The 26,218-nt window shown below is 38.8% G+C and overlaps 3 protein-coding genes across 3 annotated transcripts; 1 reads left to right on the top strand and 2 right to left on the bottom strand.

The window, feature by feature from the left end:
* Nucleotides 1–469: 469 nt before the first annotated feature.
* ND-19 (NADH dehydrogenase [ubiquinone] 1 alpha subcomplex subunit 8) lies at nucleotides 470–1,512 on the bottom strand. The gene is made up of 4 exons (XM_065226613.1): nucleotides 1,479–1,512; nucleotides 1,223–1,421; nucleotides 864–1,039; nucleotides 470–807 (listed from the first exon to the last, which is right to left on the bottom strand). The coding sequence occupies exons 2-4, from the start codon at nucleotides 1,349–1,351 to the stop codon at nucleotides 585–587; spliced, it is 528 nt and encodes a 175-aa protein (XP_065082685.1). The 5' UTR covers nucleotides 1,352–1,421; nucleotides 1,479–1,512; the 3' UTR covers nucleotides 470–584.
* A 2,434-nt stretch (nucleotides 1,513–3,946) lies between these two features.
* Nucleotides 3,947–22,976, bottom strand: LOC135705090 (uncharacterized). Its single transcript, XM_065226666.1, has 3 exons — nucleotides 22,526–22,976; nucleotides 22,256–22,431; nucleotides 3,947–4,912 (listed from the first exon to the last, which is right to left on the bottom strand). Exons 1-3 carry the CDS (start codon nucleotides 22,569–22,571, stop codon nucleotides 4,625–4,627), a joined length of 510 nt encoding a protein of 169 aa, XP_065082738.1. The 5' UTR covers nucleotides 22,572–22,976; the 3' UTR covers nucleotides 3,947–4,624.
* On the top strand, nucleotides 8,486–9,634 carry LOC135705104 (uncharacterized). Its single transcript, XM_065226677.1, has 5 exons — nucleotides 8,486–8,504; nucleotides 8,622–8,931; nucleotides 9,016–9,212; nucleotides 9,283–9,496; nucleotides 9,550–9,634. Exons 1-5 carry the CDS (start codon nucleotides 8,486–8,488, stop codon nucleotides 9,632–9,634), a joined length of 825 nt encoding a protein of 274 aa, XP_065082749.1.
* Nucleotides 22,977–26,218: the final 3,242 nt, after the last annotated feature.

The raw sequence follows: 26,218 nt of genomic DNA, 5'->3' as shown, positions 1-26,218 counted from the left end.
CACAGCGGCAGACAGTTTATGAGTTTATCAAACGCACACTCTTTTTCCTGTGGATTTGAGGCCCCTTTGAAATGTTGACACTGAACTATTGTTTTGCTTCTCTCTTCATGCCCAACGCATAGTCATCTCAGAGAGAAGCAGTAGGGTGATGTTGCGTGCTATACCATCATCAGTATTGTTGACGGTTACCCCCACCTCAACTTCTATTCAATTTTCATACTGCTATACTCTAGCGGAACTATCAATGTATCCTCTTCAGAACTTTTTCTAGCTAATAAATTATCGCACTAAAGCTTCATGTTGATGTTAGTTTAGCATTTCCGCCCAACTCTGAAAATCATAAACTTTACGTACGAAGTAACTACACCTTTCCTTAAAACTAAAACGGTAAGAGTTTTTAATGGAAAATTATTAATTTATGCCTACCAATAGAATGGTTTTTCCCACAATCGGAAACTACGAAACGGAATTCCATGATAATGTTAATGTATTTCGAATAGCGCTCCTCGAAGCAACTTTAAAAACAATCAAATTTCTACACAGATTTCCATCACGCCCGACTGTCGACGACTTCGGTTCGATTTCTAGTTGAGCCAATGGAAGCGAGAACCGTACTTGGCCTCTGGCCGTGGATAATCTTCGGGCAAAGCTGGCGTAGCATCCGGATACACTGTTTTCTCCTTCTTGGGCGGTGCTGGACGATCCGTAGCGTGGACCTTAGCCCTGGTGAAGTAGCCATAATCCGGTCGTTCAATGTGCATGTTGTCCAGCGCGCACTTATCGAACACGCTCTGGGTTTTGCGGCAGCTAAAATTTGGAGGAAATTATCACTTTATAAGAACCAAATTCCAATTCAGACGCACTATTCAAATCTCAGATCGCCGCTGCTCTTGTCCAAGCAGTTTGCATACTGGGTAAACTCTTGGGCACAGGACTTCTTCACCTTTCGGAAGAAATCCAACGCACAGTTGGTCACTGCCTTGCCTTCGTTGATGCAAGCCCGTGGGTCCTTGAGCTCCTGGCGGCACAGCATGAATTCCTGTAATGCGAACATAATTTTCAGTGAATAATTCCTCAGCTGCTCAGTACAAGCAGTTTGTTATTGTGATGATTACGAAAGGTTATGTCTAGGAAAATTATATAACAAACCGAGCGCTGGAAAACGGTCTGGGGCCGACCGAAGGCGAGCAATGGACCGGCCACATACGACACGCATACTTACGTTATTCTCCGCCTCGCAGGCTTTGCCCATATGGAACGCACCGGCTCGCAGGGCAGGTCCCGACAGATTCACCTCCGGAACGGTGAGCTCTTCCTCCGTCGGCAGATAAACATCGTTCGTTAGAACCATGGCGCTTTCGGTGCACTGTTTCTCTGCGAACCGGTTGGAAAGTTTAGCTGACTAGCACCGGCGGATACACCTGGAAGGGAGTGGTTCACAGTTAGCGGTGGAATTGCTTTTTTTTTAAATATTTTACCTTGCAAAATTGTAAAATTTGTCGCCTGTGAGGAGTGCAGCTGACGACTGACAGAACAAAACGGCACTGACTGACGTTTCTTCGGTGTGTTTATTTTTCTTACTTTTCTTTGTTGACGTTTCGCTTCTCGTGCGGCACCGAGCGCGGCGCTACGTCGCTTTGATTTTAGTGTACTAAAATAGGGTTCAAAAGCGCATAAAAAAAATGATTTGAGCCTGTTTGAGCGAATTGTGTGTACTAAAAGTAATTGGGTACTATATAAGCTCTACATTTTGCTTATCGACGCACTGAAACAAGGACCATAGTTAGGAATACTATTTTGCAGAAAACACTTAATCTCAATATAACCATGCTTATTACCGTTAAATCTACTATGAATTCAGTATTGTTGGCTATGAATGTTAACAAACTTACTATAATTCTGGCAAAACTACTATGCTTGGTAAAAAAGGATAGTAATTTTGATAGATATAATAGTAAAATTAAATTAAATTGTTTTCTGCACAAATCTATTGGTGAGGGTATTTAATTTAAACCAGCAATATAGTATTTTTACCAATGGATTTTGTTTCAGTGCGTGATCTGAGTATCATCCAAACCATTTGTGGAATAGTTGTGTCAGTTGGGAGGGTTATGTTATTTTTTTATTAGGGAGAATATTAAGGTAAATACATATTCGTAATCTACGTTCAAAATGAAACCGAATTCCGAAATTTTATCAAATGTGGTGAACTGAAACTATTTTAAATAAGTGCGATTACATTAACAAAACTCACCAGCTTGACACCCTCGGTGGGACTTTATATGATAGGGAGCTGTTAATTTATTCATTTAGTGTCGAAAAGCGCAGTTATTATTTTGCTCTAAATCTTGATTTAAAAATTATGCTTATTTTTTACTAATTCATTTATTTACTAGGCTCAGTCGTGTGTGACACTTTGCGGAGCCAAAAATCAGTAATGTTTGAATTTACATTTTAAACAGCAGTAGTTCTAGGTTAGTATTGGGTACCAATTACTCGTGGCGGGCTCTAGGTTAAGGCCTGTATAGAGATCTAAGCGAAGCGAAAATCTCATACAAAATACTACATTTTTCACCTGCGTGAAAAACGCAATTAGAAAATTTTTCACTTCGCTTTGAACTGTAAACAGATACGATACAGCGAAATTGAATTTTGTTTACTTTTTTCACACATGCAGCGCTCGCAAAAAGAGCAGCAGCTAAGCGAAAAGTTAACGTTTCGAGAAAGAGCGTATCTGTTAGATTTTCACTTATCCGGAGGTGTAAACTTATCGATTTCGTTTTACATGAACTGTAAACTGCGGAAAAAGGAAACTAGAAAATGTTCCACAAACATTTTTTCACAACCTTTTCCGCTAGCGAAATTTCATGATTTTTCGCTTGCTTCAAATTTTGCTTCGCTTCGATCTGTATTAGGCTTTAATGGGTAACATTTTCGATTGGAAGGAGCTAGGTAGGAAACTGGTTTCTGAAGCCTCCTTCAGATACTACTCTCGGGCGGTTGACCAAATCCTGGCTGGGCAGGGGCAAGTAGCACAGAAACAGGAGGATATTAAGACTGGGACACAATGGCTGGAAGTTTTTTTGGAAAGGAGGGGATGGTTACATCAGACTCTAACATCAGACAACCAAAGGAATTCGTAGATCGTCTGCATGTAGGAAAGATCACGAGTTCGAAATACATCTCTTACTTCACGGAAGGGTTGTCTACCTCGGGCTACTAGGGTATCCAATGACGACAAGAGTTCAGGTGGATTATTGGAAGCTGGAATGGTCGATTCGGACAAGAAATAATCGGTTTTATTACGCGAAAATACGATTTAAAAGCATAACATTATTTAGCTGCTTGATAGTCGGAAAAGCACGTTTGCGATTAAAGATGGCCATGGATAGATGTCAAACTCAGTGGCGGGATGCCAGATGTGCATATTCGATAGGTGCGCTCACGGTAGTAGGGTGCATGGTGTGTGCTTACCAGGTGAGGAACAAGCAGTGCTCCCGTTCCACATCCAACAGTCGTGCTTTGGAGGCGTTATTACCCGAGCAATACCAAACTACGTGATCGATGTCATCATAACCGGTTCTACACCTTTATATACTGCTGTCACCAGCTTGACACCCTCGGTGGGCCTTTGTATGATGGAGAGCTGTCAATTTATTGGCTAAGTGTCGAAAAGCGAATTTATTATTTTGCTTTAAATATTGATTTAAAAATTATGATGAAAGTCTATGGGATCGAGAAAAATATCGTTGTGCACAGAAAACAAAGTTCTTTCAGATGATGTATGCAAATCGATATATTTTCCAAAACTAAAGATCTCAATTCTTCACTAAGAGGGTATCCTGAAAATATGAAATCAATGGTGGAAGTAAGGAAAAGTTTTATTTTGCGAACAAGTCAGCAAACAATCAACACATTTTTTATTTCTCAATAAAACTTTATTGCATCCAATGGACTACATAAAAAAATGAATCAGTTATGATATCCCGTTTTTCCTTCGACCAATTGTTTTTCTTTTTTCTTTCTCGTATTCATGAAATAATACATGATTTGGCAACCAATATCCGTCATCCATGTCTTGCTCTTAACTAATCCACTTACTCAATATTTGGCCCTTGATTCATCTTATTAGATTTTTTGTTTTAAATTTGTAATAATCTTTGTCTCTGTACCGCACACATTAAAATGATTTTCATGTTTAAATCTATAATATGCCAGGATCTAAAATTTCTTCCATATTTTTATTCAAACGCCTAAAAATTATGCTCGATATCACTATTACTGAATTACTAAAAAATGCATTCCTTTCTTATCTCTGTGCTTATTAGATTTAAAGAAGAGTGATGGAATTTTGTTACATAGATATTAAACTGTGAAGGATCAAGATTGGAGAAGCAAAGAAAGATCTATCCTATTCAGTATGTACTACTTATTCGTGACGTGTAGAGTTTATTTGCGTTAGCTTTTTTGAAGTGCAAGAAGATTGATTTCTTTTATAGTGTCGTTCAAGTTTCATTATCAATTATTATCATCACCTTCAAGATAAGAATAGTAAATTCATTGGATTCACGATGAACTCCAGTATGGTACTATTTGGCAAGAATTATTCATTGGAAATTTGGCTCTATCGAGGAAGCAGCAGTAGTAGTTGTTGGAAAATTCCAGCTACCAATCCCACCGTGGCCAGTGTCCAGCTGCTGCTGGTTTGGGAATACGCCCGGGTCGTGCCAGCTTTCCCTGAATTGCACAGGGCAGACTCGCAACAGCTGGTGCATGCGTACAGTTTCGTCCGTTCGCCGATAATGATGCAGCCCGGTTCGCACGAATTTATGCATTTTCGTTCCAGGGACCAGAGCTTCGGTTCCGAGACGTTAGAGTTGCTGGTGTGCACCGTGTAGGAGAATTGTTTGACCTGAAATGAGCAGGAAATGTGTGATATTATTACGCCCCTAATGTTCTGTCAGCTTCGTAATCTGCATTTCAAATGGAAGCGAAATCAAAAATTTTATCAAAAATGGAGCTCTGGAACTATTTTAAATAAGAGTGATTACATTAGCAAATATCACCATCTCAGCGCCCCTCGGTGGTACATACTTTGAATGAGAGCGAGCTGTCAAATTGTTAGGTTTGTGTCAAACGGTGGAGTGGTTATTTGCTTTATATCTTGATTTAAAATCGAGCTGGGAGTAAATGGGTTCGAAAAAATATCGTTGTGCTCGAATCGAATCGGCAATCGAATGTGCAGGAAGGCAGCTTCCACCTCGGCTTCCACAGCCGCGTAGGATATCGCACCCATTCAACACATATGGGCCGGGACCAACGGCTTACTTCCCTTCCGAAGGAAAACGTGACCTGAGATTTTTATGCCTCAGAAAAATCCCACCGACCTCGGCTGGGATGAAACCTAGACCCATTGGTGTGAGGATACAGTCACGCTTACCACTACACCACCAGCGCCGGACTGTGTCCCAGTTGGCGAGTTAAATTTAACTCGTCGTTAAAAGTGACAGATGGAAAGCTATCGAATAACCCTCGGAATAACCCTGTTACACTGAACCAAACATCATCCTTTGATCGAATGATTATTGCTTCACCCAAGCCTTATTACTATTATCAGATGATTTTGAGATGATCGTCATTCAGGTTCATCATCTATTAAAAGCACAACAACTTGGACGCTCGTCATCCTAATCTAGGATGATTTTGGTTTAATTTTTGAGAGCATAGGTGTGGAGGTTAATCAAATGAATATAATAATTTAATTAAATGCTATTCTTATTTATATTGAGTGCTACGTGCTACTGTGTTACCTGACTTATAACGAATATACGTTGTATACGAGTACCCCGAATAGAACGTATGACTCGTCTAATTTTGCATAGCATTTGCAATGTAAAATTAGACGAACTATACGTTGTATTCGGGGTACTCGTATACAACGTATATTCGTTATAGGTCAGGTAGCACAGTAGTTGTAGCAATATTGTCCGAATATTATATTGCAATATAACCGAAGTATAAACACCGACGAACCAACATGCCACAGGAGCATTTCGTTTGTCCGCAACTTGATTTGTCAAATGAGCGATCAGATCTGTCAAATAAGGTGAGACGCAAACCAAGTCAATATAGATTTTACGTGTGTTCGTGTACTTGCTCATGATATGTCGCGATCGGATGAGTAGATGGCGGTAGTGTTTAACGTATTTCAAATATGGCGTCTTGGGCAAGATTTTGCAAGTAGACGAACTTCTACTGTGTTACCTGACCTATAACGAATATATGTTACATACGAGTACCCCGAATACAACGTATAGTTCGTCTAATTTTACATTGCAAATGCTATGCAAAATTAGACGAGTCATACGTTGTATTCGGGGTACTCGTATATAACGTATATTCGTTATAAGTCAGGTAACACAGTAGCCTATTGGTCTCAAGTAAATCCATACAGGTAACTCTAAGACCAGAAGGTCCCGAAGAAACGAGCTTAACTTTTTGGCTCAGCTCTGGTACTATCTTCGGTCCCAAGCTAATCGATGCACCCCTTGACACATAGGAAAATCCTCGAACCGCTCATTTTATCTGTCAAAGGGGTGCATCGAATAGCTTGGGACCGAATATAGTACCAGAGCTGAGCCAAAAAGATAGTACCAGAGCTGAGCTGGTCTTAGAATTACCTCTATTATCTAATGGAAGCGAAGAAAACAGAAGAAGGGAAAAAGTTACGGGAGTGGGAGAAAGCGTGCAGCAAGCAGTAGCCTCCCAGGAAAAAATGAATTCACTTATGACCCTCTTTTTTATTTTAATGGAAAAAAGTTTATCGGCTCCGTAAAGCTAACGCTTATGAGCCTTCTAAATAAATTAATGGATAAAAACAAAAATTTTAGAAACGTTAAATTGCAAATGTTCAGCCCAGTCTTAACATACAATCTAGATCCGTACACACACACTTAAGGCCCACGCACATTAGATCCGGATCGGACGCGTTGCTGCAAAGTGACACCTAAATCTATTGTCTAACTTTCAAATTTACGTCAACGCAACGCAAACGGATCTAATGTGAGTGGCCCTTAATTTTTTTTTTCTACCGAGCTCGGCTGTGCATATCTCGGCAACAACAGTTTTAAGGTACGTTTAGACCTAAGAGGAAGAGGAGACAACTGGCTTCATACTCTTTAATCTCTATCTCTATCTCTTTCAATATCTATCTCTATCTCTATCTTACGCACTTAAAATCGGCCAATCACGAGCTGGTTCGCGTTTGACAGAAAAGTGGTTCGTTTTCGCCCCCGTATTGTCTCCTCTTCGCTTAGGTTTAGACTGTCTGATTTGTTGATCTTATTCGACCGACGACTGCTCGATACTTTGGTCGGATGCAATGTTCGGATGCGTTCACACTTTTTCGACATAATAATTGGAAGATTGCCGTAAAATCTCAACGCAGATGTCGCCACTGCATGATGATGATAATGTTGACAGACTGCATATAAAATTCGTGAAAATTAGCGTTAAATCATAATTTTCATCAAGCCTGTGTAAAATCCTTCCAATATAACATTCGAATTGAAGAAGAAAACGTTTTCACGATCAGACTGATATGCATCTTTGACTTTTCCAGTTGAACTTTCATTAGATATATTCATTTCATTTCGCGGCTCCATCAATGCTGCATTGTAAATATGATGTAAACAGAAGTAAATTGCTCAATTACTCAAAATAAAGATGATTTGTATTCTTGTTATCACTTTGAAGACCATCTAGCACCATTTTATAGTATGGTGCGTGTTGAGTAAAGCAAGTTCCGTTGCGTTTTCCGTCGAAAATTGTGAGTATCAATATGTTTTCTTAGAAAAGGCCAAAATGAACATTTATTTAATATTGGCGTCCTATACAACCAATTCTCCATTACCACCAGCATGATACAACCTTTCATAAGTAAATGAACTTAATTTCCACTTTCATCTTAGTGTAAATCTCACATATTTACCATTTTCTGAAAAATGCAGCTGCGCAGGAGGTAACCTCTCCCTGTGGGTGCAAACTTGTTATGCATAATTTGCCATGAAAACATCTCCGATCCATACCGAAATAATAACAAATAGTTTTCAAACACGTTTTCTTACACGATTCAAGCAAAAGTTTCCACGGGAAATTATTAGTTTTTCTTAATGGACCGATTTGCCCCAAAAAGCGTCTGTTTTACTTGGAAAATTTGGAAACTATCCTCCTTCTAGTAGTTCTCACTTCGAAATGTAGGTGGCGAAAGCTTGGAAAAGTTTCACTGCAAGACGCCAATTAGATTTGACGTTTGATTTGTCGAACAAAATTGAGAAATCAAAGCAAAACTAAAACTAGCCCTGCGACACCTAGCTGTCAGTTCTGTTATTACTAATGCGATGATGGTTTTGTTTTCGTCCCAAGGCGCGAAGTGGGAGGTGAATTTTAAAGTGTTTTTTGGTCGTGAAAATAAGGATATTCTCAAATGGAACGCAAAACAGATGGTGAGAAATTACGTTTAATTTATTATGCACATATATTCATTGAAATTAGATTAGTGAATATTAAAAAAATATAAAATCCAAATCAGGAATAACATTACAGGTTATGTTTTTTTGCAGATTCTGAACGTGAGGTACAAATTACAATTGTCGATGTACTGGACTACGTCGGTGAATCCGTCCGCCCGATCAAAGAAGGATATGCGGTTTTTGCAGCAAACCATATTGTTTGTATCGGTTGGAGGAAATGTGATACTGAATGGATTGACATTCTCGCGTATGTTACCCAGTCATCACACCCTGGCCAAACTCCTCATACTGTAAATATGAGAATTTATTCTGATATTTCGCAATGGGCGCTCAAGTGTTCCTGCAAGGCGGGAACTTCTAAATGCAAGCACATTGTAGCTTGCTTGCTGCATGCAGAAAAGTAATTGGATTTTAACATTATTTCCCAGTACATACCTATTACATTTATTTATAATGTTTGTTTTGATTTATATTAATTCATAAGGTACAGAAAGCTGGTGTATATGTCCTGTACGGAAGTGACTCAGGTGTGGGGAACTCCGAAAGCTCACAAGTCTGCTCCATGGGGTGCAAATAAAGTTTCCGAAATGTGTTGCTTCAAACGCCCTAGAACGTCACCGGAAGTGGACGAACATGATGAAGAAGCAATATTGGTCGAATCGTTCAGCAGAATATTGGCCGGTATGTTATCCTGCAGTATCACATTTATATTTAATAAATTATCCAGTAACACAGTTTTTACATGTTTCAGTTTCAAAGCAATCTGCACTATACAAACATATTCAGGGCAGGTTCCTGAACGATCCCTTATCTTATCCAAATCGTGCTCAACAGGCGTTAGATAATACAGATGATGAATTTTGTGTTCCGAAAGACATTGAGTTATGCTTACTACGAAAAATCGGTGGTATTGAGGTTCATCCAGCATCGTACTGCTCGGACGAGGAAAAAATATATTACGAAAAGTACATACAAGTTGACATTGAGAAATCCATAACGATTGCTCTCGAAACGAAAGGCCAGAATACAAATGCCTGGAAGATCCATCGGGCATCAAGAATAACAGCCAGTTCCTGTTACTCTCTCTTCACGTATATCAGTAATAAGTCTGCCAATTGGGAGAAAAAAATAGAGTCATACTGGAACATCCGCAGCCTCAATGTAAAATCTACTAAATATGGCAAGGAAACCGAGTCTTTAGCTTTTGAATGCTATCGAAGAAAACGTAATCCTCTAATCAAACGATGCGGCCTTGTAATCCATCCTGTAGAGAGCTGGATTGGAGGATCTCCAGATGGAATAGATGCAGAATCTGGACTACTACTGGAAATTAAATGCCCTGGCACAGCCGAAATGTCATTGCTTGAGATCCTCAAGACGGCAAATGTATCCACCTATGTCAGACAAAAGGACGGTGACGAAATCACACTAAATTGGAAGCACATGTACTACTGCCAAGTGCAAATTAATATGTGGATACTAAATTGTTCAACGTGTGATTTTATCATTTATTCGAAGGCTGATGACGATTTTGTTTTGATAGAAGTACCGTGTGACGTATCCTATATTCAAAATGTGGTTAATGATTTGAAAATGCTTTATTTCAAGAAAATGTTGAAAAAGGTGATTAAATAAATAAAAATGAATAAATTTTTGATTTCCATTTCCGTATCTAAGGTTCAATTATGAAATAAGAAACCCATTATGCATTACAAGTAGAAGTATCTATAACTGAGAGCTTAAGGGGAGTTTTGTCTACAAGTCTGATACTGTGGAAGATCCGGAACGTCCGTAAAAGTAGAAGGTACTGCTTTTTTAGAAGGTACTCATCAGGTCAGAATGAATACGGAGTTGTGTCAGGAATATGGACACTGGAAACTACGGAATGGTCCTCCGTAAGATTCGGAGCATCCTTAAAAGTGGTCAATTGATGGAACTGATACTAGAGCTCCACGTTTTTTTTCGAAACCACTCATGAATTAATATGAATAAGAACTCAATAAGACGATATTTTTAAATGGTTTATTGATTAAATTTTGATGTAATGAATAAAATCTATGAACATTAAAGATAGTCCTTCGTTAACTTGTTACTCCAAAGAAAGATCTCCAAGAAGTCATGAGAAAGAAGTCCAAGAAATCCAAGGAATTATATTCAAAGCGTCTAGAAGTTATTAAATACTTAAATATCACCTTGAAATCACATATGATAATAGAAAGAAAAAAAATATGTCTATAAGCAGTTCTAAGCACAAACGAAGTGACAGACGACTAACTGGCGAAGAAATCCATTTAAATAATGTGGTTCACTGTAATAGAATTTTCTTGGAAGCTTGTGCCATCATCCACCAGATGGGTTAGTTTTTTTGTTTTGATTTGAACAAAGTTGATTTTGTGTACAATGATTCTTTGACAGTGTGCAAAGAGCGTATCATTTTGTCATTTTTTTATGCATTTCAGTTTTGAGTAGAGTGAAAGAGATAGAACCAAAACATTCTAGTACATTTGGTGAAAATGCTAGTTCAATCCAGTAGTAGTGTTGCCATGTGGTTCAATCCAGTAGTCAGTTTTCTTGGATTAAGAAGTATGGAATTCTATGTCAATTGAAAAACGATTTAACTATTGCCAGTAAAATACAGCTTTACAAATCTATCATCTCTCCTCATCTAGACTTTTGCCATTCCATTTTTGATTTTGAGATGTAATAGCACAAACGAAGTGACAGACGGAGCGGCTCGAAAACTTTGGTGACTAACCTGCTATTGCAATTTTTCAGTGTACCACATGGCAACACCACTACCACTGGATTGTACCACATGGCAACACTACTACTGGATTGAACTAGCATTTTCACCAAATGTACTAGATTTTTTTGGTTCTATCTCTTTCACTCTACTCAAAACTGGAATGCATAAAAAAATGACAAAATGATATACACTCTTTGCACACTGTCAAAGAATCATTGTACACTAAATCAACTTCGTGCAAAACCAAAACAAAAATACTATCCCATCCGGTGGATGATGGCACAAGCTTCTAAGAAAATTCTATTACAGCGAACCACATTATTTTAATTGATTTCTTCGCCAGTAAGTCGTCTGTCACTTCGTTTGTGGTAATAGATTCACTTTCTCAACTTTGATGCTGGTCGCCTTACAATGGTTTTCGGTGAAACAAAGAATTGTATATTTGACTATGGTGTTAATTTTTAAAGTAATTAACGATTTGCTGCCTCGATATTTGTGTGATCGAATTGAAAGAGGAAGTGATTTTCATAGATATAATACTACAAACGCGGATGAAATAAAAACACCACATTTTTTTACTTGTGCTTCACAGAATTCATCGTATTATAAAGGAATAAATGTTTTCAATTCGATGCCTAGACCTCGGCCTAGACTTATTAAACGTGCAAAAGCATTAGCAGAATTTTAAAGACATTGCATTTCACACGTTAAAACTGTCTTTTGAACAGTTATCCAATGATATTTTTTATGAATTGCCAAATTATGTATTTTGACGAAGTTATCTCTAACGGATTGTTTTCTATGGATAGCTGTCATAACGACTTTTTAATAATAATTGTAGCACTTTAAAAACTATTTTGTTCGCCACAAACTTATATTTTTTGCCGAGGTGGGCACCACCGAGCAGTTCGGCATTTTATTTTACTGGATCTCAGTGAAAAACTTGCCGAGATTTAGCAAAATTTATGTTTGTTAGCTGAGATGTCGGCAAAATTCTTATTTGTTAGCTGAATCTCGGCAAGTTTTTCACTGAGATGCAGCAAAATAAAATGCCGAGCTGCTCGGTGGTGCCCATCTCGGCAAAAAAATCTAAGTGTGCACGATGGTGATGATGGATTTTTGATATTTGATTTAATAGTAGTAGTTTAAAAAAAGTTGTCTACAAAGGTTTGAGCACAGACAAACAGACATAACACATTGAATATTTCTCACTGTAAAACATCGTCACTAAAACATTACCGCCATCTGTTGAGTACACTGTGGTGGGTAGTACGCTGAACAGATGGCGGTAGTGTGTAAACGTCAAACGCAAGGGAACTGACTATGTGCGCCACAGGTGGTGGTACTACCAACTACAATACTTTTAAGTTTACCTTTAAATGCTTGTTCGATGAACAACTTGCGGGTGTTATGTCTGTTTGTCTGTGGTTTGAGCCTCGCGCTCGTAGCACGGATATAGAGGACTTAATTTAATATTTGTTAAAAAAATGCAACTTTGAAGCTTATTTGGAAGATACATAAGATTGCGGGATTGCTAGTGTATAGGATGCTTTGTTGATTGTTCATTAACTCTTTATCGCTTGTAATACTCATGAATATTTTAGGTGGACAAAAAGGCGACGCTTAAGTTTTTCATATTATTTATATCGCTATGAAGCAACTGTAAACTATAGAGGGAATTTATATCTGTAACTGTAACCAGTTCGATGTTGTTTTAAAACCTCGTTAAAATGTCATATTTAATTATCTTAAATATAAATCGTCCAGCTCAAACCTTTGTAGGGGTGAGAGGTGGGACCATCATCATAAAAAAAAAACTTCAACGAATGTTGCGGATATTCCGGGGGACCATTCAATGAAGGGAGGGGTATTAGGAGCAATAGGCATAGGAAAAACGTGACAGGGGGTTGATTTTCCTAAATTTTCCGTGATGTACTGAATGCATGCTCCCCAGGGCTCTACAATTTCGAAGCTCTAAAATGAACTCGTGTTTTGTTTCTCTCATACATACGTGTTCGACGCTTCATTTCTATAACGCCTAGCTAGACTATCAGCAAGAAACGAAAATAAAAAAGAAGGACGCTTGGAAGGAAAGGCTGGCTGTGAAACTTCTCGTCGTTGCTTTGCTCATCGCTTTCAATGTAAATAACGTCGATTTTCTAGTTAAACGAACTTCATTATGGCTTTCAATCCCCTTTCACGAACACTCTATCGCCGCTCTTTCAATTTGTTTAAAATGCGTTATGTCCCGTTTTCGATCATTTTTTTAGATAAATATATCGATGGAAGATAAATTAGAAATATGACGTGTAATCTTCAAGTGTTTTGACGTGAGAAATGCTTTAAATGTGTTATTTCATTTTCCGTCATATACGTCATGAAACCTCTGTTGATGTGTTTCATGAAAGAGAAAACTATCAAAGTCGAGCGCTCTTTCGCTCATCCATTTCGACGAAGCTTGAAAGGAAGACCAATGGAGCGACGGGAGAAAGAGAGACAAGCGATTGAACATTTGTTTGTGCACGCCGACTGAGGTTCTAGAATGCTGCGAAGCTGTTCGACTTTAACAGAAAAAGAAAGCCAGCAGTCTCTTCGTCGCATCGATTTGGTCGATTGAAGCTGATATTGTGACGCCCTGATGCTCCCAAAGAAAATGTATAAAGTTTAAAAAAGTAATTCCTCATCATTAATCTAATAAGTTCCAGGTAATTAACAAGTACTCCAGAAAAGGTCCGAGAAAATTAGAGGAGCCCCAAGAGATTCAGAGAAGTTTCGAGAAGCTCCGAGAACTTTCAAAAAGTTCCAAAAAGTTCCGAGAACTTCTAATAAGCTCCGAGAATGGCCAAGAATTTCCGAGATCTTTTAAGATTTTCCGAGAAATGCCGAGAACTTTCATGAACATCCGAAAAGTTTCAAGAAGTTGCGAGAACTTCCTAAAAGTTCAGAGAGATCCAAGAACTTCCGATAAGTTCCAAGAACTTTCGAAAAGTTTCAAGGTCTTCTAAGGATCTGAAAAAATTCGAGAAGCTTGGAGAACTTTTGCAAACTTTCGAGAAATTTCAAATACTACCGAAAACATCCGAAAAGTTCCGAAAATTTAATTAAACTTCCGAGAACTTCAGAAAAGTTCCGAGAGCTTCAGAAAAATTTCGAGAATCTCAGAAAAGTTTCGAGAACTTCAGAAAAGCTTTGAGAACTTCAGAAAAGTTCTAAAAATCTCAAAAAAGTTGCGAGAACTTCACAAAAGTTCCGAGAACTTCAAAAAAGTTCCGAGAAATTCAGAACTACTTGGAAAACGTCTTTATTTATTTTTTTGTATTAGAATGATAACTCTGAAGCATTTTGGACTTTTTTATGTTTCCAGAACTTATTTGAAGTTCTCTGAGATTTTTGCAACTCTTGAATGTAATTATGTTACGGAATTCTGTTGATGAAAAAAGTTAGAGACAAATGAACGTAGATGAATGCACGAGATGAATGTAAGTTATTTTCCATGCCTATCAGAGATCGTTCAAAAATATGTCTAAAAAGGGCATCTCTAACGTTCAGAATCATAATCCTCGCATTACCACAGTTCAGTTAATAAATTTTCCAAAATTCTTACAAGCAGTGAAAGATTCCGGAACCAAAACTATTCAATAGCGTTCTATGGGACCAGCTTTGTTTTGGCGGTCCAATTTGGTTCAGTTGTTACCGACAAACAACACACACAAACACACACGCGCGCGGGCGCGCGAGAGCTGGAGAGAGTCGTTGGCCCAGTGGCAACAGGAATGGGACTCGGTGGACTTGGATTCATTGATTAATGCCGATTCTTTCGATCTGGGAGAATAGGAAGCATGAAGAAGTCAACTTCCATTTGACGCAGTTCCTGACTGGTAACGGTTTCTTAAGGAAGTACCTGAATCGGTTCGGACGCGCAACGTCACCCCTCTTACCGGTGTGTGGAAATGTGGACGAAACTAGGGACTAGTCGATACCACACCGTGTCCACAGTACTACAGGACCAGGCTTATCAAAGCTTTCCTAAACACACTATAAAAAACACACACATACTTACATACGGACATTTTCCAATCTCGTTGAGCTGAGTCGAATGGTAGACACTCGGCCTACCGGGGCTCGGATCGAAAGTTTGTATATATATTTCACAAGAATGACCATCCATTAAAAGAATCTAAAATTTATCGTCACTTAGAATTGGATGAGTAAGATTTACAATTCCACATATTGTGATCATAATGTCATCTATATGACCAATCATGCTTGAGCTGATGAAGTTAGACATTATTGCAAAAACTTTTACTCTTTGGATTGCCCTTTCTACGTGGATTCGTGCTCTAGCAATTGCTTCGTTTTTACTGGCTTCTGTTGGTGTTAATCGCTCTCCTCTCATGAAAGGTGGAATATGCAACTTAATACTTTTACTAGCTAATTCGTGCTCAATCGTTACGCCTTTATCCACCATTACTTCGTCGATGTGAGCTTGCAGCATATCAATCAATTTTTCATTATTGAAAATGAACTTGTCGGATGCCTTACCCGTGTATGCACTGCTAACAAATGAAATTAATCCTGCTGGAGTTACACCAATTAAAAATTTGATAGTTCTTCTTGATTTATAGTTAGAATACAACGAAATACGACAATTCAAACATTTTGGAGTCGCAACTGGAATTTCAGTGCAATCTAAAACAATTGTAACATTTGAAAAATGTTCTCTAAAGCAGAGAGGGATGTTCTTCTTCAACTCTTCTTTTGATGGCCAGTATACAAATTGTTTCATCAGTTTCGATAACAAACGTATAGAATGGGAAAAATATGAGGATGCAGTGGTGCTCGTAAGTCTAAACAGTATGCTTAATGCCTCGAACGAAAGGTTTTGCTTCAACTTCGATAGAACTAAAATAACCCTATCGGTGGTATGCATTTCAAATTTACGGATAATCTTGCTATCTTCTAACTTTTTGACCGCCAAACATATTTCGGACAGCAAATCCATCGTAGGAATTCCCGTCCAAACGTTCAAATCTTTGTCCGTGGTAAGAAGATCTGATAAAATAATACCAGTGGTGTTTCCAATTACTGTTGCTGCCTCTTCGAAGTTACTGGGAGCTGAACACTCGACAGTCTGATCCGTTTGTGTCCACGATGAGGTTACACGATGATTAGGAATATCTTCAGAGAGATTTCTAATATCGGAAGGTAGCTTATCCAGAAATACTTCGGAACCGCTGTCAAGCTGAGTAGGTCTGTCACCATCACTACCGGGAGCCAGGGACTTGTCCGAAATCACTTCAATCCCATGTTGCTCATCTGCTCTTTCTTCCTCTTTTTCTTCTTCTTTTGCATCAGTGGTTTTGCTTGTTGTACTCGAATCCGAGCTGAGATGGCTGCAGTTAATATCTTCGATTCGTTCTCCAGGTATATTTACCGACGGAACGGCATCCTTCTTCAAATGCTTTCCCCCTAAAAAAGAAATGGAACAAAACAAACTATTATAAGCTTTAACTATTTCAATTTATGTAAATGCATGTAATAAAGTGTTTAGCAGGCGACCACATTAGCATTTTTTCATTCAACTAATTACCTGTACCGTAGCACGACTTGGCAAAATGAAGGCTGCATACCTTCGAGTTGCTAGTCGGCTTTCTGGAGCATTGCAAAACTCTTATCCACGCGTGGTATCTGGGATCCAAAGCTTTGGGAAAGCTATGCAATTTAATGCCACCTGCTGCTTGAGACCGACATCCGTCCACAAAACAAATGCGATTGCTTCTTGATACAGCATCATACTTACTATAGCTGTGGTCTAGCAGATGGTATGGAAGATTTGCTGATTTCAAACAACGTCTTGGCAAACGGCTAAGTCGAGCAATTTTTCTCGACGGCACCGCGCTGGGTTTAAGGTATTTCGAAGTAACTGAAATGTTAATGTCAAAATTAGTATAATTAAAGGTAATTATAAAGTTGAGAAAAAAATACCTGTACAGAAATCCGTCTTTTTGAAATGACGACTGCAGACCATCAGCAAACTTTTTTGAATTTCGTTCCGAATATCCAGCACTCGAATCCAAGCTGCCAGTGTGCGATTGTTCGACGGAAAGTGGTGTAGATTTTTCACCCTCCTTGTTGGACATCCCGTAATGCAGCAAGCACCGTCATCGGTGCGTATTTTGCTGCTCGTCTTGGGTAGATTCAATGACGGTATTGCCGTTATTTTCAGTTTAACGCGATGATCTAAAATATTTTATTAGTATGTGCAAAATAATTAATGCAAAAAATTACTTACTTTCAATGATGTCCGTCGAAGTGAAATGTGCCCCACATATCTTTTCGGTTCGCTCACCGGATAGTTTCATGTAATGGTTCCATTTTCTGAATGCTGGATAGCCAGAAGAGGGAACTTTAAAAAATGTAGTAGAACTTCCGGATCCACCAAAACAGTTCTGGCAAGCGGGAACTACGCACTTCTGCATTTCGAAAACAAAAGCGATACTAGCAGCCAATACAGCTATTCAATTCACCGTTAAACTATTGTAATCACTTCTGCGACAAGTTTCTAACAATCGCGGAACACTTTCTTACTAAAAATGTTCGTAGTTTTAAAGATTCTACGTATTTTTTAAACCACAACAAAAAAATGTAATGCGCTTTGACAGGTATAAAATATTCGATCATCATTTTCACCCGTGCGCCATCTAGGAGTCGATCCCGCTTTGATGTTTCAATAGGTTTGTTTTGAATTTTCATTCGACTCACTCAGCAAAATAGCTACTAGTGAGGTGAAAAATATTTTTTTTTTTTAATATCACAGATTTGAACAGCAAAAGACCGCTAGATTTGTGTTTTGGTGACATTCAGCAGCAAGGTAAACCGATTTTCTAGCCGATTTCATTATTCAATATTGTCCTGTGTATGATTTGACTGATTTTTATTTTCCAGTGTCATTGGCTAGTCTGAGAGCCTACTAAGAATTTTTAGAGCTTCAGTGAGGTTAGGAGATCTACTGAGAAATTTGTTGAGCTTCAATGTAGTTCGTAGATCTTGAGAACAGAACTACAAAACATCAGGAAATTTTACAGAAATTAAAAAAAAAATCAGAAAAATTCACAAGAGAGATCGTAGATGTTTGGATAAATGTACAAAGAAATTTTAAAAACTTCAAGCAAGCTTAACTATTTTCAGATCAATTTGTAAAACTATAAGCGAAATTTTGCAAATATTCAAAGAAATTCGCAGAGCTTCAGACAAGTCAAAGAATCTACAGTGAAATGTAAAGAATTTCACAGAACTTTGGAGATCTACTGAAAAATTATTGAACATCAGAAAAGTTCATAGATCTTCATAACAAAGCTACAAATCTTTGGAAAAATTTACAGAACTTCTGAAAAACTGACAAGAATGGTCATAGATCTTCAGATAAATTTGTAGATCTTCAAGAAAGTGTGCAGATTTTCTGATACATTTAATTTTTTTTTTTTTAATTTTAGTGGATCTTCAGTGAAATTTGCAGAACTTCAGGGAAGTTCGGCCATTTTTTTAAGTAATATTCATACGATTTAAGGAAAATTTGTAGATTTTGAGGGAGACATTTAAAGCTCAAATATGCTCACATACATGTTGAAAACTTTTGGTAATTTAGATGATCTTAAAGGACATTTTTCAGATATTCAGGGTAGCCCGAGAGCCTACAGAAGAATTTACAAAACTTCAGAGAAGTTTGCAGATCTACTGAGAAATTTATCCAGCTTTCCATGCTCGGTAATGGTGGCCTGTTTGTATGAATAAATGTATCCTCCACTGTGCACTGGAGGGCGTATAGAGCTTTTTGACGTTTAATCGGCGCACACTACTGCATCATTTAAAACGAACGAGTACGAGCAAGAGGGCAACAGATTGGTGGGAAAATAAACCGTCCATTCATCCATGTGTGTTAGATAGAGAAAGACAATTTAACGTCAAAAAGGTCTATGTTGTTCCATTTTCTTCTGTTTCTGTGAGAGGGAAAAGGAGGGGTCAAAATCTGAACCTCTAGATAGCACAGTGAAGGATACATTTACTGAGCATGGAAAGCAGGATTGAGCCTCAAGGTTTTTTTTCTTCGAAGATCTTGAGAATAGAACTACGGAGCCCCAGACAACTATACCGAACTTCAGTAAAGTTAAGAGAAATCTGCAGAACTGTTAGGAATTTTGCAGATCTTCAAAGACATTCAGTGGTTAAGAAAGCTTCACAGTTTCAGAAAAAATGTGAGATCTTCAGAAAAATCCTTAAAATTATAGAAAAAAGAGAAGGTTGTAAAACTTCAGGACGATCGAAAATTTTTAGAAAAAATTGCAAATCTTCAGCAAAACTTAAAGAAATTCGGGAAAGTTCGCCGATCGTTAGAAGTGTTTACACAACTTCAGAGAGATCCATAAATCTTCATAGAAATTTTTAAAACATCAGCAAAGTTGAAATATTTTCAGATAATTTGTAGAGCTTTGGGGAATTTCAAAGAATTTCAGATAAATTTGCAGAACTATATAGAAATCCAAGAATCCACAAAGAAATTTTCCGAACTTTAGAGAGGTTTGAAGATCTTTTGAGAAATTTATTGAACTTCAGGGCAGTTTGTAGATCTTCAGAGCAGAAATACAGTACTTCAGAAAACTGTACAGAATTTTAAAGAAATTTTAGGAACTTCAGAAAAGTTCAGAGAGAAGATCGTTTTTTTAAACTAGTTCGTTTATTTGGAAGGCTCAATCGCGTTAGCTATACGGAGTCAATAGTTCATTGTTTTTTGTTTGTAAGAAAATTTACTTAATTCTATGTCTAGTACGAGTTGGGCCGAATACTCGTGGCTTACTCAAGGTTAGAGAGGTACATTGTCGAGGTTGTTGTCTCATCAGAGCGTGAAGTATCGTTAATCTACTGAAAAATCTGCAGATGTTTAAATAAATTTTCAAAATTTTAATGTGGTTCTTGGATTTTGAGAGAAATTTACAGAACTTCATGGAAGTTCACTGCTCTTTAGTGATATTTGCACAACTTCATAAATTTAGTAGATCTTCAGAGAACTTCTTAAAACTTCCGAAAAGCTAAACAATGTCTAGATCGAGGGGGCGACACATCTAAATTTCTATTCTAGATGCTCAACAAATCTCACACTAGTGAATACATTTTCGAAAAATCTTCTTTAATTTCTCGCATCTACTTGCATCGCGTATCATCTTTTTACAGGAAATCTTCAGAATCGTCATCAATCTTCTATCAATCTGCTCAGCGTGCGCGCAGCTAACCACAGCAAAATACAATTTTTCCTGCATCGTAGATAGAGTCGCCCCCTTCGGTCTAGATAAACTTTTAATACTTTAGGGAATTGTGAAGATGTTCAGAGATATTTGCAGAAATTAATTGAATCATGAAAATCTACAGTGAAAATTACAGAATTTACGGGAAGTGCACAGATTATTAGTGAAAATCAGAGATAAATATTGATCTTTAAGGATCTTAAATCTACAGGGATCCTGAGTCTTTGTAGATTTTTTGAGAATTTTGCAGAACTTCTGGAGAACACACAGAACTTCAAATAAATCCACAAAACTGTTGATCTTTAAAGATATTTTACCAGAGAACAGAAACAAAACTTCAAGGACGTCCGAAGGTCTTCAAAGAAATAAGCAGAATTGAGATCTTAACAGAAATTTTCAGAACTCAAGGAATCATTTAGATCTATAGAGAACTTGTCCCACTAGCTTGTCGGAAGTTGGTATCGACATCCTGGCGAAGTTTTGAAATCCTTTTTCTTCTTCATATATTAGTTCTTGAAGAACAAGATGAGCCAGATCCCTGCCGGTGTTTCTCCTGAGCAACCATATCCTACAGAGTTCACCTTCTCCTTCTAATTATATTTAAAATAATAAACGCAAATACGCCTGTCGAAGAAAGCTAGAGCCGAGGCTAGAGCAATTTTCTGGTAATTCATGATGTAAGTATTTACATTTGATTCCTGATACAGTTTTATTTTGAAATCTAAATTGACAGTTCTTTCGACATGTGCAAGCAGTGTGAACACCAGCAAACAGTATAGTCGCTATATTCATAGTCTGGCGGATAGAATCTCGGGAACCAATTGAGCTGTCAAATAGCGGAACCAATCGAGCAAATCACGACCAACAACAGAAAAGAGCACATCAGCTATTGCGAACAAAACTGCGGAAACCCTTTTCTCGTGACTCAAGGCTCGCCTACGCAAACTAACACCATCTTCGGATTGGGGAAAGTTAATCAACGGTTTGTTTATAAAAGTTGATAGTACCTTTTCAATTGTTGGTCTAAAATATATTGAACTGGTTCCATTTTTTGATAGATCGAAATTTTATTCGCCAGACTATGAATATAGCGACTATAGCAAACAGGGGTGTTCGACAAAGTGTGTCGAAAGTAAATTCGAGCAGATTTTTCGTTATGGTGGCGGTCAAAATCAGACCTAGAAATCAGATAGTATAAACGGACCTTTACTGAGATCTCAGCAAACATTTCAATTGTTTGCTGAGATTCAGCTAAGCATTATCCGAGACTCAGCAATCAAATGTCGCTTTTGCTGAGATCTCAGTGAAACTTATTTTTGCCGAGCTTTGCACAGCTGAGCTCGGTAGAAAAAACTAAGTGTGCACAACATCAATAATAACATGGTACGAAAAGCAAATTTTGATCAAAATTGCAATTTCAGTACGTGTTTTACGTTTTTCTAGACTCCGAATGCTTTGCACCGTTTTATCTCGCCTTTCCTATTCCGAAAAAAATATGTTCTTAAAATAGGTTATGACAGCTATTTACTCAAGTACTCACTGGGCCAAGGGTGGGTGGTAGACAGTCTAAAAATAGACTTCACCCATCCTGAAGGAACATATGAGTAAACATAGGCTAATGCATATAACAACTCTCATCGCCCATCATCATCATCATCATCGTTCATCATCATTACACTCACCATGCAGATAAACTCGTCCGAGAAGCACTTTTTGATGAAGGAGGAATTATTTCCGGTCAGGTCGATGCACGATTCGTTATCCTCGGTTGCATTGCAGGAGTAGCACCAGAGGTCGTTTATCTTCTCGGACGCGGCGGGGGTCTTGTGCACGGTATTGGTCAGATACTGCGAACGGCCTGCAATTAACAAAACCGACGACCCATGGTTGATTAAATTTTTCATCGCCTGCGGGTTGTCGTTGTCGTAGTCGAAATATCCGGCACCACCTACCTGCTTCGATGAATCCCATGAATACGATTGCTATTATAATTGACATTTTTGCATCATTATGTTAGAATATTGGTTGTTGGTTCACGGAGTCGCTTCTCGGTCGCTGCTGTCGTCCGGATTCGATTCGATTCGAGTACGTAACACACTGACATAGAATTTTCACCCCGAATAGTGAACCTCTTGTTCTTCTTAGTGCTAAATTTGCCCTCACGACGACGCTTTTCCCGTACTCCACCACCACGCGGACCGATTTGGTCAAGATCGCATTCTGCGAGATGCGGCAAAATCTTTCTCAAACCGAAGAGTAACTTAAAACTGTCGACTGATATTGTTCCTATCGGTAACCGCTGGCTATCTTTTCAATAGGATGTTTCCAAATGCAACGAGATACGAACAAAGCAAAGGATAAAGTGCTTGCTGATATTCACCTGGAGCATGACAAACAAGGATGACAATGTGTCAAAAAGTGTGTGAGACGAGAGGCGAAATGAACACCGAACAGCTCCCGTCCTGATTGCTATTATCAAACAAATGCTAAATCGTTCAAGTTCTAGTAGTGCAGAGCATGCAACATGCTATTATAAGGATGGGGAGTTCATTCGACGTCCTTACAAGCAACAACAATAACGACGGACGACGACAGGAAGCTTCAGAATGTGTTCTCATGGGGTGAAGACATAGAGCGCATGTGCATCAAGGGGTATTGACAAATGTTAGAATACGATGGGAGAATTTTGAATTTACTGGTGGCAGCAAGCACTGTGAACCAAGAACAACTGATCAATCTTACAATTCCACTTAACCTCGGCTGTGATTTCAGCTCCGTCACGAATCCCCTTGCCCCAAATCGATCTACCAACGGCTTCAACGTTCCCTTCACTTTCTCCTTCAGGGTCAGGCCCTCCTCACTAACCACCTCACTAATCACATTCTGAATCGACAGCAGTCCCTTCATGGTCATCTTTTCAATCATCTTCCGGAACGATGCCACCCCCTTCCCAACTTCGATCAAACTGTTCTGAAACACCAAAGCCTTCCACACCAGATCTTTGAGTAGAGATTCTCCGATCTTGAAGTCTTCCGGTAGCGACTCCAGCACCATCCGGAAGAATTCCAGTATCACTCCTAGATTACAGTTGTACTTGGCAACGGTCATCGTCTTGATGACTTCGCTCATCCCGCATGCATACCGCGTTGACTTTTGACCGGTTTTTATCTAATGTTTTGAAAATATGTGCGCTGTGAGGAATCCATGGCAGAACTTGGCCGGACATTCACGGTTGAAGTTATGAAACTAAAAATTGGGCCAGCAACAATAATTAACATTTTGACACATGCACAGAGCAGGCGCAGATATAGTACAGTGATGCCAGTAACTTTAAATATCATGAAAATTTCTAACCATGGGTGCCAATGAAAGTGCCCAGGTGTGTCCATCTGTATTTTTGGCACACTGTGCGGAGTGACCAACCCCTTGAGTTAGGCTCTTATGATTCTGAACGATACACAGCACATTTCAAAGACCTATCGATTGGGAATGTTTTATACAGGTGAGATAGTTTGTGTGGCTGGCTATTGTTCACAGACGGAAAGAAGTGTGAAATTCAATTTTGATACCTTATGTTACGATAGTAACAAAGGTAAAACGGGGAAACCCTTCTATCTCTAACACATTTTTTGTTCTACAGGTAGAAATTGATGAGATCTTTCCATTGTGAAAATTTCAAGTTGATGGAGCATCGAATCGGATAAGCCAATTGGGCTACAAAATGGTGAGTTGACAGCCTGGAAGGAGCGGAATACCTAGTGCGTGGCCGGCGGTCATCAAACAAACTACCCGACACTGGTTCAGATACAACAAGACTAGAGTCGGTGTATAATTAGTCACGCCAAGAGTGAAGCCTAGTCTACCTATCGAACTGTCAAACCAGCTACCTATCGTGCAAAGTAAACAAACATTACGATGCTATGAAAGGTCCACGAAAGGTATTGCAATAAAATATAAAATATAATCGAAGAAATGATAATAAGCCCGCAGTGATCATTCAATTGTCATGGGATACGTTTGGTAATCAGTAATGAGAATTTCTACTATTTTTTTGTTAAGATAATTTGAAAAAATCACTGATATAATGATTTACTACAGCCGCTATAACTTTTGCTCATTTGAAGTTGATGTAGAAGTCCTCTGTTGCCAAGTTAAAAGAAAGGGAATCTTTCGAAAATCGTGATGCTAGTTCAACTGTTTTTCTCTTGGCGTGACTCATTATACACCGACTCTAAACAAGACAACCCAGCTTTATTCACTAATTTTACTTATATATACCCTAGCATTCTTCTCTTGTACTAACAAGAAGTTCATTCTCACGGCGAATGAGAACGACTCAAATTTGAGTTTAGTTCACTCATAATCACCAAAAGTGCAGGAACTCAGCGATGAGTTAATTTGCCTCATGTTTTCCCAGGTTTTTCCAGGATTTTCTAGGGAAAAATTCCCGAATTTGAGAAAAGTAAAGATTGGATTCACTCAGTCTATTGGTACTACTCTGAGACTGAATAAATTTTTCGTCAATTTCCCCATTTTCCGGCAATTTTTTTAGGTTTTCCACAGAAAACCATGGGACAAATTTTACTCATCGCTGAGTTCCTGCACTTTTGGCGATTATGAGTGAACTAAACTCAAATTTGAGTCGTCCTCATTCGCCGTGCACTCTATTCTCTCAGAGCCACATGCTGCTGAGAGAAATAACAAAACACCCTTCTGGCGCAGCGTTGCGTTGCGCTGTTGTGTGAACTTGAAAAAACTGCTATCATGGCACAAGCACAATTTAAAGGCCCGCGCTCGGGGTGCCATCGGTATGCCCTAGTTTCCTTCCTAATTGTATAACTCTAGGTCACTGTCTGTGACATAATGTGACGGCCCCATGATAAAATGCAAACATGGAACGGGACCCTAGGTCATCACAAGTTCCTACCTCACGCCTCCTCGAGTCATATGATAACAAAAGACTACCAGCTGAAACATGAACACAGCTGGATGGCGTAGCAATAGCAAAGTGAAGAGGTGGAACGCGATCACTGGCGCGGTAACCATAGTACGGTGATAGAGGAAATACTTCACCAAACCTAAGCGTCTGTTCACCATGGAGGTGCGGCTCAAAACGGCGTCTGTTCTCCATGTTAGGAGCGGCTGATCACCGTCCTAGTGCCAGCGTGGGACTCTAAACATAGCTGTGCACGATGGTCCCCCGGCGAGACAAGGGATTGAGGCAAGCACAACAAGCCATCTGTATGTATGTAAGGTAGCCACCATCCTTTCAAGACTTGTCTTGTATGCAGCTCCACTTAATAGCAAGATCAATCTGAGCTACCGATCTGAATTCACTATATCGCTGTATGAAGGGCCAAAAACGGAAGGGCGGACCCGTAAGCAGAGACACTTACGCGAAATCCACGGGAATTTAAGAATCTCCTTCCAACGATACGCTCCAACAAATCGAATAACACAATTCGCAATACTTATTAAGCTTCCTACTGGATGGTTTGTTGAGAAGGGCGCGTCAATCGCCCTGAAACTGTTGGAGTAGAATTCACACCACCACAATCGAATCGGTAGGATAAAGAAAATGATAGTGTTTATTCCCTCCTAGACTCCGGCTGTCAATCATACCATCGTCCAGTTTCAGTTTGAAT

This window comes from Ochlerotatus camptorhynchus, unplaced genomic scaffold (assembly GCF_037179485.1).
Source record: "Ochlerotatus camptorhynchus isolate MF236.1 unplaced genomic scaffold, CSIRO-AGI_Acam_v1.1 ptg000257l, whole genome shotgun sequence".
In the NCBI taxonomy this organism is placed as follows: Eukaryota; Metazoa; Arthropoda; class Insecta; order Diptera; family Culicidae; genus Ochlerotatus; species Ochlerotatus camptorhynchus.
Note: the sequence above shows the minus strand (reverse complement) of the source record. Positions and strands in the feature narration are given on the sequence as shown.